At 39.5% G+C, this 12,250-nt stretch overlaps 1 protein-coding gene across 1 annotated transcript in view; it reads left to right on the forward strand.

The window, feature by feature from the left end:
* NBEA (neurobeachin) overlaps positions 1 to 12,250 on the forward strand; it is a 515,614-nt gene that overhangs the window by 497,341 nt on the left and 6,023 nt on the right. Inside the window, exons 60-61 of the mRNA XM_009888422.1 lie at positions 9,011 to 9,112; positions 10,926 to 11,145. Of these exons, the coding sequence (XP_009886724.1) occupies positions 9,011 to 9,112; positions 10,926 to 11,145 (322 nt within the window). The remainder of the gene's footprint in view (positions 1 to 9,010; positions 9,113 to 10,925; positions 11,146 to 12,250) is intronic.

Genomic DNA, 12,250 nt, shown 5'->3' on the forward strand with positions numbered 1-12,250 from the left:
GCTGCATAGGCCATTCCATTGTGAAAAAAAACAAAATTGTGGCGGTGACACTAGCCATGGAGTCATGTATTACCAGACTGAGCTTGTCTGGTCCTTTCAATGTCATTGCCTGCAACGGGAAGTAGGGACGAAAAAATGACCTGTGCTCCAGATCCCCGTAGTGACTGTCCCAAGGCCCTGATATCTCTTTTAATCATCCTTGCACTCCGATCTGCACATTCGTGGTCCCCCACATGGAACAGAAGCAGCGGGTAGTAGTCCGAGGGCTGAACCAGTCTAGGGAGTCTCTTTGTCATGTCCCTAACCCGTGCTCCAGGGAGGCAGCAGACTTCCCTGAGAGTGGGGTCTGCCCTACATATCGGGCCCTCAGTCCCCCTCAGAGCTGAGTCACCCATGACTATAACCCTCCTTTTCTTCCTTGTAGAGGTGGCCTTAATGTGGTGAGTAGGCCTTTCCAGTCCTGGTGGCTCCTGTGCTGTATTAGGACTGTCAGCCTCATTGTCCTTAGGCTGTTCTACTGTGCCCAGGGCCTCATACCTGTTGTGTAGTGGTACAATGAGGGGGGAGGGGGGCAAGGAGGGGATTTGCTTGCTGTCCCTACTACAGACTTGCCTCCATTCACCATTTTCTGGTAGGCCACTGCCTTCCGTCCCTTCAGCTGTACAGGGCAAGGAGATGATATCTCTGTGGTCTTTTATTATTTCCGGTGTCTGGCCCTGTCTCTCTTTCAAGGAGCTCAAGGCCTGGGTCCACCAGTCTATTTCTTTCTCACTCTCCCTGATACTCGATAGCCGCTCAACTTCATCCCTGAGCTCTGCCACCAGGCTCAGCAGATCATCCACTTGCTCACAACTCACACAGCTGATATTACCACTACCATTTGCTCGTAGTGCAAGGCTGTGGCACTCTCTGCAGCCTGAGGCCTGGGTGCCTGTGTGTTTCCGAGGGAGCGCTGTCTGTGTGCTGAGGACATGGCTTTCCGGCAGGTGGAGACCATGCCTGAGCTTCTCTTACCAGGTGAACCCACCTCTGGAATTGGAACTGGCAGCACCCTCAGCACCCTTCCTGGATGAACTGCCACGCAAACTGCCAGGCAAACCTCCATGCCCTGACGGACGCGATGCGCCGTGCCCTGTTTGCCCGCTCTGTTCGCAGTGCTCCCTAGGGCTGCCTCTTATGGCAGTGGGGGAGCTGCCATTGCAGTTGGTCCTGCCCTTTCATGTAAGCTGCTCTCGCTCGAGCTGCCGGCGCCCTGTGGGTCCCTGTGTCGCCCTGGCGCTTCCCTGGCTCAAAAAAGCTCAGCAAAAGCCCCTTTTTTGCTGAGATCGGCCGGCTCCGCTGCGGACATGCCTGCACCGGAGTTGTTCGTCTCAACGAGTTGTTTCAGAAAATGTTAAGGGGGGGGAGAAGCAAGCCCTCAGTCCTAAACAGTCTATGTAATTTAACATTTGCATGGAAAAATGTAGCAACCATTTAATTAGAAAACATAGTGATCACAATCATTTATTGCAAAATACTCTGGGGCAAAAGATTTTTAGAACAAACTCCTTACCGATTCTGCTAAAATTCAATATTCCAGAATCCATGAGTTAGTTAGATAAAATCTTTACTAAACAACTTGTATGTCAATAGCCTAGCCTGTCGGACTTGTGTAGAGCCTTCTGCTGAAATACCTGTGCGGGCATGTGCTCAGAGAGTGACCTCAGCTGTGTCTGTGGGAAATACAGAACCAACTCTGGTTTAAAGAGGAGAATGGAGAAAAATTGTGTCTTTGACAAGACTCGTGCAAGTGACTGCTCCAGCTCAGTGGTTGAAAACTTGCCTATGAGAGCATAGTGAGCTTCATTTCATAATTTTAAAATAATTTCTCCAATCAATGCACTTCTTAAAGTATCACTTTTATTCTACAATAAGTATAAAAAAGGCATTTCTGGTTCAGTTTGCATTTGTCACAGTTTCTTGACACTTCTCCCAATTGCTGTGAGAAGCCTGAATTTTTACCAGATTTTAGATACAATCTTTTCCATGGAGTAGCTTTCAAAAATAGCTTGTAAAAAACCTTCTGGTTAGAGTGTTTTTCCAGGAAGTGGGAGACTAAGTTCTTGGCCTCCAGAGACTGGGGGAATTCAAGCCTGCATTCCCATATTCACAAGCATATGCTGACTATCAGGCTATAAATTAATGCGGGAGGGCCCCCCGTGAATCTCCAGCTTTGGTGGAAAGCAAAATTCTTTTCTCTGTTCTGTTTATGGATCTTATGTGACATGATGATTGGATAGAAATAGAGATAAGTCAAGAAATCAGGAACCAAAACTGCATACCTTCAAGAGCAGTATATAGGGCAAATCTTCTCCCTACTTGTACTTTCTCTGGTCCAACAAGAATTGGTTTCATGGCTATGCAATGGCTAAGCTCCAATAGTGGTGATAGAAAATGTCCTTTTCCAGCCTAGACTAGAGGCTGGTGCCTGGGGATGCTCCTGGAAAGTGGGAGATGTGGCATGAGTTCCTTTAAGCTGAAGGGCAGTTGAATGCAGGTTTTTGTGTATGTTTGGCTCCCCCTTCTTTCTTTATCCTTGCTTTGATAACTACCACCTTTGGGGAAAACACCGAACTGAATGAAGCTCAGTCATCTTGCCAGGGTCAGATACCTACTTTCTAAGCCAAAACTGCCCATCTGAAATAGGTAATCTGAATCTGCACCTTATTAAGTTGATGACCACATTATATAAATCTGGTGCAGTTGAGAGAAGAGTGAAAGGAATCTGTTTTCTCTTAGCAAGACACAGTGCATGCAAAGTTTGCTTATTTTAATTCTTTGAAGTGATCTGGCAAATGTAAATCTTTGCAGTTCTAAAAGATTGAACAGAAAAATTATTGTGATGGAGTTTGACAATTTGTGTTTTGATTTTTTTTCTCTTATATAGGGATTTGTTTTAGCTGAACGCTAATTTGTATACAAATTTCTTCTCACATAGCAACTGTATTAGTCATCACAAAAAGGAGCAAAGAGAGTACATGATATGCCCTGGAGTTCAACATGTATCGTTATAGTTGTTTTATTTTTATATTTTATGATTGCTTTATTGAATGTCTCTTTCAAACAAGTGACTTTGAAAATGAGAATTATCTTTGAGGCTTTGAACAGATACCAAAGTGGATGATAGAATTGCAGAAAAGTGAGGGACAGATGCTCTCATCTGAAACAGACACAAATTCAGAAACTAATTTGGAAGTGATAAAAATTAATTTGCACACTTTAATTGGAATCAGACTCCTGCATGAAAGAAAGGAAGCGTAGGCAGCTTGTGCTAAAAGCTGATTGAATTTTTTGTCAGGTAAGTATGTTGGACTTGGCCGCTTATCCTCTTGAGCCTTTCTGTGCAATACATTACATTCACCCTCTGACTGGTGTTCTTTAAAAGGATCAATGCTATTCCTGTTTTGTCCCTAGAGCCTGAAATTTCATTGATCTTGGGACTTGACATTTCTCATTACCTATTGTAGCTACCAACAGGATGGTCACAAGAGGTGTGAGAGTTAACCCTGCTTTTTTGAGCAGGAACTGTGCTGACCGTTGGAAAATATTGTGTCTATCAGTTCTAAGATGGGTTTGTTTAGCATTATAACATAATCCTCGGAGGTGATAACAATTCCTTCTATCCCAGTGAACGTATTCTGTATATACCTGAAAGGGAGGGAAAGCGCTACCATAAAGGGTCTTTGTCAAGTTAACAAGTTAAGTTTTTTTTAAGTCTCTCACAAAGTGTACTTTTATGTGTTCCTATTACATATTTTTGAAACAATTTAAAATTGTGAACATCACAGGTTTTGCAAGTTTGTATCTTGAAACAGTAGTTATTCCGAACTCAGAATATTCACTTATTCTTTTATATCCCTTTACATTTTAATACCCTGTAAGATGCCCTAGTTTAACCTTGAAAGGGCAGCGGTTTAAAAATAGCCACCAGTGTGTTCTGAACCAAGTGGACTGGACAACTGTGTGACAGTCCTGCGCAAGCACATGGGCACACATGCAATCTGCTTTGCCTCTTGAAAGAATTATTATGGTACTTATATGTTTGTACATTTTAGGTATTTTTTTTTAAAAATATGGTATCTTAGCACTGTTCTGCCAGAGTAGAAGCTCTTTGAAATCTAGTGTGTAATTTTTACTGGCACGTCTCTACTTTGGTAGCCAAAGACTTGTCTTTCCTAAGACTGCTACGCAAAGGTAAATGAGGCACTAAGACACCTGAAATAATGCAGTTATAGCTAGTGTTTTATCAATAGATATCTGTACCTGTGCTTTGCTGCATACCCTGTGGGAGCTGTACAGCGCGGGGCGGTTCAAAGTTCTCAAAGTGATTTAGTGGAAGAAATAGGAAGAGAAGCTGCAAATCCTTACTTTCCTCTCCTCCACTATATTTTTCCTTTTGGGGTCTGGACAGGTGCAAAGCACCTGAAAGTCCATTCACCTGGGTGCATTGTTAGTAGATATATACAATGCTGCTCACATTCCTCAGCAAATAAACCAGTTCTGCCAGAGGTGAAAATATTTTGAATATATGAATATTTTTCTGTCAGCAATCTTTCTTTTACAACCACTTCTCCCTCATGTTGTGGACACTGTTATTGGCTATTTTCTATTTTGAAATATTCCTATTTACTGGTTGTAGTCTTACCTTTTCATCAAACTCCAAGATATATTTTTTTTCTGACAGTAAAAATTCAAGAAGGCTGTTACATTTTCACTTCAATGAAAGCCATAGTATTTTCTAAGATTTTTTTTCTGACAAGTATCACCTCAAAAGTAGCAATCTGTACATAATTTCTGGAAAAGGACAATATCAGAGAAATAGTAACACTATCTGTTTTCTTTCTTTTCTTCATCTTTTTTTTTCCTTACCATGTGAGAACACCATTTATTCCAGAAGAACCTTGTAACAGTATTAAGCATTATATTTTTCAAAGAGAAGAAAAGATGTACTTTATTTTATACTTTGTAGAAAAACTTACTTGTTTGGAAATACAAAGCAGATTTATTTTTCCTTCTGCCCTCTAGTAATTCAGTTCAAAGGTGCTCCTTTGGGGAAATTACAGGGGAGTTTACAGTGATGGTATCTTAGTTCATAGGTAGGATATTTTCACCTGCAATTCCCTCAGAGCTGCAGCCTTTGACCTCTGGCTGCATCTATCAGTGGTGATGTGACAGTGACAGAATATTTTGCTAGATTTTGAATGATTCCTGGAGTTCACAACTTCTGTCCTTAGCAATAAAATGTAATATGGCTGAGATTCTCTTCCCCATGCCACAGCTTTTTCTGCAGAAAGTATCACTGAATAATTTTTTCTTTGAGCCCTAAGGGGAGAAATCCCATTTTCAATTGCTGTTGGACTGTGACTCCTAATAATGATATTCCATTATTAATTTGTATTTACTGAAAAACAGGACTCAAAGATCTATGTTTCAGGGCAGTTTTTTCTTATAAGCATTTTCTTATAAACAATTCTTCTAAGCAATTAAATATGCTTATTTTTCATATTCTGACATTTTAGAGTTTCATGGTATTATAGTGTTTTCCTAGGAAACACAGAGGAAAATGTCCTTTGGAAAATTGCATTATTTCTTTTCCCTTAAAAAAATTTCTAACCATCTAATAATTTTAGTCATTCGCCCTTGCAGTCTGATGACACTACTGTGTACACCTCTGTAATCAGATCTTAAGCCAAGATGACTCTTGAGCATAATTCCTTTTTTTTCCAGGAGGACATACAGAAGAAAAAAAAAAAAAAAAAGTGGAAAATTCTGAATTTAGTTGACTTGCAGGTTTTTATCGCTTTTCTGGTATGCCCTTGGAGAAAAGAAAACCTCTAAAGGAGATGGAGTTCTCAATAGCAACAATGATGTGGAAAGTATAAAAATCTGAATCTCAAAATATAGCTAATCTTTGATGATATACACAAAGCGTCTTTCTCTGTTTCTTCCAACATCCGTCCTTCCCTAGCAGTAAAGCCCAGTTTTCAGTTTACATCTTCGGTTTCTAAACCAGAACTATTCTTTTCTTGCAGGCTAGATTAACGATTGGAAAACTAGGATTTATTTGGGTAGTTGTTTTCATTAGAGATAGGAAAGTGTTAATGTGTTTGTACAATGCAATGATATAACCAAGTAGATTGCCGACCCTCTACTATTGGGTCCAAAACTGAAGTCCTCAAATCCATGGTTGGTAGTTCTCAGCTGGTTCACAAAGACAGTAAAATGTTAGGGTTTGGCAAGAAATATTGTAGATTCATGCTAAATTTTCAACTATTGTCATATACAGTTCTGGCTACCCAAATTTTAAGAAAGAACTTGGAGCCAGAGTGGCACAGAAATGTGTTGCTACAATGACCAAAAAATGGCGAGCTCATCACTTCAAAGGAGTTTATAAGAGTTTGGTTTGTTTAACAAAGTCAAAAGGAAAGACCGAGAGGGCTGATTTATTCTGTAAGTACACGAGTGGGGAAAAGACAACAGAGGGAGAGGACCTGAAGCTAAAGGACAGTGCTGACACAAGAACAAGGAGATACAAGGTAGACAGGAATAAACGCAGATTGAAAATCAGAATTTTGCTCTCCTTTAGAGTAGGAAAGTTCTGGAATATCCTTCCAAGCCACATTCCCAGATAGCCATTTCATTAATTTATTAACAGGATTATATGATGTGAGTGTCTGCAATAAAAAAGACTAAATTCATTGACCCACAAAAGTCTATCCAAGCCTCCATTCCTAATGCATATCTTTCAGAAACCCATGTAATATTTCTTAGCTACTGAGGTAGTTTCCTTTTTATTTTTTTTTTTTTCAGTGTTTAACTGTTTTTCCAGTTAGGAAACTGCATTTCATTGCAGGGTTGAAATGTGTGCAGCCATTCACCCATTGGACCTCGCTGTGCCATTAGCTGCAAGATAAATTTCTGGGCTACTGGACATCTTTTATGCCTGTGACTCCCAGCTACGGTGGTCAAGTCACTGCTTTGCTGCCTGTGCAGTGAAGAGAGAAAACACTTTAAACACTGTGCAGCCTCCTGTCTTATTCTCTATATCAGTTGTGTGACCCTCCTTTGAGCTCGTTTCTGTAAATGTGGGTACAAAACTTTAATCTTTCTGGCCTACAGTGGCAAGATAGTTCTTGTCTCCTATTTGCCATTCTACGGGATTGCATTGAACGTTAACGTTGAGGGAGTTTTTCTTTCTGGATCCATAAATCCTTCTCTGTCTCACTGCCTTCCAGAATGGAATCTTCTCTCCAGTGAGCAGAGCTTGTGCTTGTCCAGGAGCGTCAACTTTCCACTTGGCTGCATTCAAAATAAATAAAATAAATAAAAGACATTTTTCTACCTTTTTTTATTTAACTAGTCAATGCAGAAAATGTTATAATAATTACTTTCTCTCTTCATTATACAGTTGCCCATGAATCTTTGTATCAGTTTTATATCCAACCATTTCTTCCCAGCAAAGATTTTTTATTCTCCTGTAGGTAATGTTACTGGTTAGTTTTTGATCAAGAATCAATTCCCATCTCCAAATTGGACACCCTGATTTCCAATATCCTAATATGTAGCTCACAGTAGATACCTACAGACAGAAGATCTGTCATTGAACCAGCTTCTGTGCCATCCATGTTGTCCACAGTTCTACATAAAACAGGTTTAAATCAAAACATTGTATTACTAAGACAAATATCTTGAAAAAAAGACATAGAGTCCATTTTAACATAGCCATCTTTATCAACTGTACCTGTCATCTTGTCAAAAACAGATAAGAAGCTTGCTTGACAAGACTCCCATTCCAGTACAGCATGGTGACTGGCATTAATGAGATTTTTGCTTCCAATTCTTTATTGACAGAACTGTGGATTAACCATTTTGTTATTTTGCATTATATTAATGTTACAGTAATTCATCTGTAGTTCCCTAGGTAATTTCTTTTATCTTTTTTAAGTATTTGAACTATACTGGCAGAGCTCCAGTCCCTTGCAATTTCCCTATTTTCTATATTTCATTTGTACAAAGTAAATATAACCAGATGAAATCTGTGTTATCTAGCAAGTTGCTAATTTTTTATTACTGATTAACTTTCTTTGCCTGGCAAAGCAATATCAAATACTGAGCAATTCCTTACTGCACAGAGGAGTTTCACTGTTAAGATGTCAGCATCTGTTATTATTAGAAACAACAGAAATATTGCTGTTTGTCATATAAACACTCCATAAATGCCCACTTGTTTGAACCCAAAATAAAATACATTTCACTCCTGAAAATAAAAAATAAATATTTAAGGAGTACTCTATCCTACTCTTTAATAAATTAAATGTATTAAAAATGGCATAGGTATCCAAAGTGATAGATATAAAATGATGTATACCCATAAGCATTTTTAGGTACAATTTTAATCTGTAAGCATTCAGTGTGTCTCTGTATCAATGTCTATGCAACAGAATTATCTTTCTAGTACAGTGCTCTTTCTCCTCTTCTTTTCCTGCCCCCAGTTTTGTGAAACAATTTATGATCATTAATATAGGAACATCCTCAACTCATGCTAGTAGAAGTTGAGACCTATGTGTTCAATAGCAGACCTTTACATTACAGCTGCTTTTAATACCACCACATTTTGTGTTCTCTGTCTGAAATATACATTTTCAGTATTTTTAGGTCATAAAACAGCGATGTATTGTTATCATTTGTTTATTGTAAACAACACACCATCCATAATTTCTAAACCAAAGAAGTTTGCTTTTTGTTAATGTATTTGTTCATTAATGCATTGGGAAGCTGTGCTTATGAATGTATTTTGTCCAGAAACCAAAGTATGAGATATTTAAGCCCACTGCACCTCTCTGATGTTTACTGATTTAAGGCAAATCACAGCAAAATTATTCTGTTGATAAAACAGGGCTGGTTTGGCACTTCTCTGTTGGTTCCTTTTTTTGTTTTTCTTTTTGTGTCTTTTTTTTTTTTTTTTTAACAGGTGATTATCCTGCCCCTCGCGCTGTTCTAACTGGTCATGACCATGAAGTTGTCTGCGTGTCGGTCTGTGCAGAGCTGGGACTCGTTATCAGTGGTGCTAAAGGTCAGAAATGTTTTTATGATTTAAGCCTTAGCATTTTTAGAGCTTTTTTTAGTGGTATGTCTCAGTCTTCCCTCAAGCCACATACACTTTAATTATCCAAAGTCTCCTCTGCTAAGATGTGTTGCAGTTCTGGGGGAATCTGCAGCAGCTTACTCTGAACGTTGTTACTTATTATCTGGACTTAGGAGGTTTAGACACAAATTAAGTTGATCATTCCTTCCAAACGTCAGGCTGTGCTGCTATTCCCACCGGATGCGGAAGAATAGTTGATAAAAATTTATACAATAATTCAGAATGACATTTACTGATTTTGAAGAAACCTGTTGATAGAGACCTGTGTTCAGGGGAGGGCCAGCTCCAAGTTCACCCTGATCTTAACTGAAAGGTAGTTTGTAGGACTAACCTCAGCCTCCTCGACAAGGGAAGCAGGGTCAATTCGCTTGGTTTGGGATCTGTGGACAGCATTTCATCCAGTAGGGTTTTTTTGTAGTGGATTCCAAATAATGAGGAGTTTGCAGGTTTGTTGTTACCTCTCTTCTATTAAACTTTTTGAGCCATCTGTTTGCACTTTTGCCTTGTAAACTATGGAATCCAGAGTATCCAACAATTGCTAATACAAATATTCAAAATACCTTTCCAAACCTGCAGTAGTCTCCTGTATAACTGGTAATCAATGTAAATACAGCACGTGCCTCGGTGAGTGTTTGCTTCATCTTTCCTTATTCTTTTTCTCCTTCATTTGTTCCATTTTACTTTTTCTGCACACGTTCTCCTTTTCCCCTTAATTCCATGTCCACCTTTCTTACCCTACTGCCCTTTCTTGTTCAGCTTCTTAATTTGGCAAACTGCGTGCCTTTTTCTCTTTTCCTTTCCTATTAGCCTCCCCCTTCTTCCCCATCTCTCTTACTTACTTTTGTGCTACATTATCTGTTCTTCTTCTTATTTCCTTTCTTTATGTTACCCTTGTCCTTCCTTAAGGTTCTTCTTTATATATCTTCCTACCTCATTTCCATTCCACGCCTACATCCACATCCAGCTATTTGCTTTTTCTGTCTACCACGATGCCTGTTTTATTCATCCCCATGGATATCCTTGTACTTCTTTTTAAAAAGTTCGCTTCTTCTAAGGGTAAGAAGGATGCGATGCTTTTTCTGCCCACTTTCGCTCACAGCTGAGCTGCTGGGTTATCGTCTTTTATACTGCCTCGGAGGTCAACATTTATTTTCAAAGCTATGTGAAACTTTTGAGTAGAGGCACTTTTAACAGGAAATCCTAATGGGTCATTACCTCACGTAATGACATACTACATAACAGTCGTAGGCAAAGCCAGGACATTTATGAAAAAAATGTACACTGATGCTGAACCTAAAGTTTTTTCTTGCAGCACTGCTATTTCTTATCTTTTAAGGCAGCTCTATACACTCTTACTGTTGTAAAAGTGTACCCTTTCCAACTATCTTCTTTGCAAATTTCCTCTTATTAAAATAGGTGGAATCTGTACTCAATTATCTTCTTCTTCATTAAGTATGTGATGCTTTGGTAACTTACATGTTTTTAGAGGTAAAGGCTGCTGGAGGACCAAAGACTTTTAAATCAAATCCAGAATATGTTTGTAATTGAGGTAATTGTAAAAGAGAAATGGAGGTCCAGTCTTTCCCCCGAGTTACTCTTCTCTTGTTCTTCCTCTTCAAACTCTCGTCCGTATGTAAGTGCAGAGAGAAAATCCCTTTTCTATTGCTGGTTTCCAGCAGACTCCTGTTTCAAAGCTACATCTTAAATTTCTGCCCTTCCCACTCCCTTTCCAGTTTCTTAGACTGCACTTCACGGCAGCGCTGCATTGATCTGCCGTCCTGCCTGAGCTCCCTTGTGGGGAAGCTGTCCCTCTGGAGCTGGCTGTGGCACTGCCATAACACACGCAGCACTCAAGAGCCTGCTGAGGCAGGGAGACAGCACATACAGGACTCCTCTGAGAAAAATCCTGTGCATCAAGTTGATGTTTGCATGTTCTTATCCAACAACCCCAAAAAAGAGCGGTCAGTCTGTATGTCTTTACAGTAGCATCCTAAATCAGATTTTCTTTGTGCCTTTTCATGTCCGTGACCACTCAGCTATGAAGGTATCACACTTTTCTTTTGAAAAATCTAACATGGTAATTATTCTAAAGGTGGAGGCGTCAGTTCTTATAACATTCTGGCACTTCAGTATTTCCAAAGCCGAAACTCAATGATTTGAGAAAATAAATTAATTCCATTGCATTCATATCCCATGGAGCCAGTCAGGCTTGAGGTCTCTCTGTGTAAGGCTTTGTGCAAACACGGATGAAAACCTGCACCAGAGGCCTCACAGACAAATGCACTGATACTGTGATTCATTCTACCTGGGCAAACCCAGCTGCTGTGTGGATTTCAGAGAAGTTAGAAGGGCTTAACGCGAGGTGGCTGAGTCTGCCAGTATGAATTTACTTTCAGGGTCATGAGCCAGTTGTATAAGGAAGAGATTACTGTGCTGTCCAGGAGTATCCTGTGATTCATAAAAGAAAACATTTAGTATTTACCATGATGCACTACATTTATCACAGAAGACACTCTTTTTCTTAGTAGGAATGCAGATTGCACTTTCAAAAGATCTTTTCTCATAGATCTTGAAATGAAAATAGCCTAGTTTTGCATCTTAAAATGTACGTTGTAGATTTCATAGTGTTTTTTTTCCTTCATCAGCGGTGATAGAAAGACATTAAAACCTCATATTAAAATCTCTCTGGAGTAAATGCAGTTACAGTGTGGTCTCCTGAAAGCTCTTATAGTCCAGATATCATAGTAACTGTTGGCTGTCAGATGACTCCCATTGCTAAAACAATTCAGGACTGAAATCTGTGCATATAACACATTCATCGGGGGAGAGGACCTACAGGAACTGCCATTGTCTATAGGAGAAATATGCAGTGATACGATTATATGCCCTCTGGGAGTTGCTCCTACGAGTCACTGATAGGGCCCCATCTGTTTAATGTGAATGGGCAGGCTAAAGAGAGTTCATGTTGTTGGAGGAAAGCAGTAAGACTGAGGCTTCTGAATGCTTGGGAAGAGGAAAAAATATTTTAGAAGACAACAGATCAATGAAAACTCCTACCATTTTAAG

This window comes from Charadrius vociferus, unplaced genomic scaffold (assembly GCF_000708025.1).
Source record: "Charadrius vociferus isolate BGI_N301 unplaced genomic scaffold, ASM70802v2 scaffold16, whole genome shotgun sequence".
Taxonomy (NCBI): Eukaryota; Metazoa; Chordata; class Aves; order Charadriiformes; family Charadriidae; genus Charadrius; species Charadrius vociferus.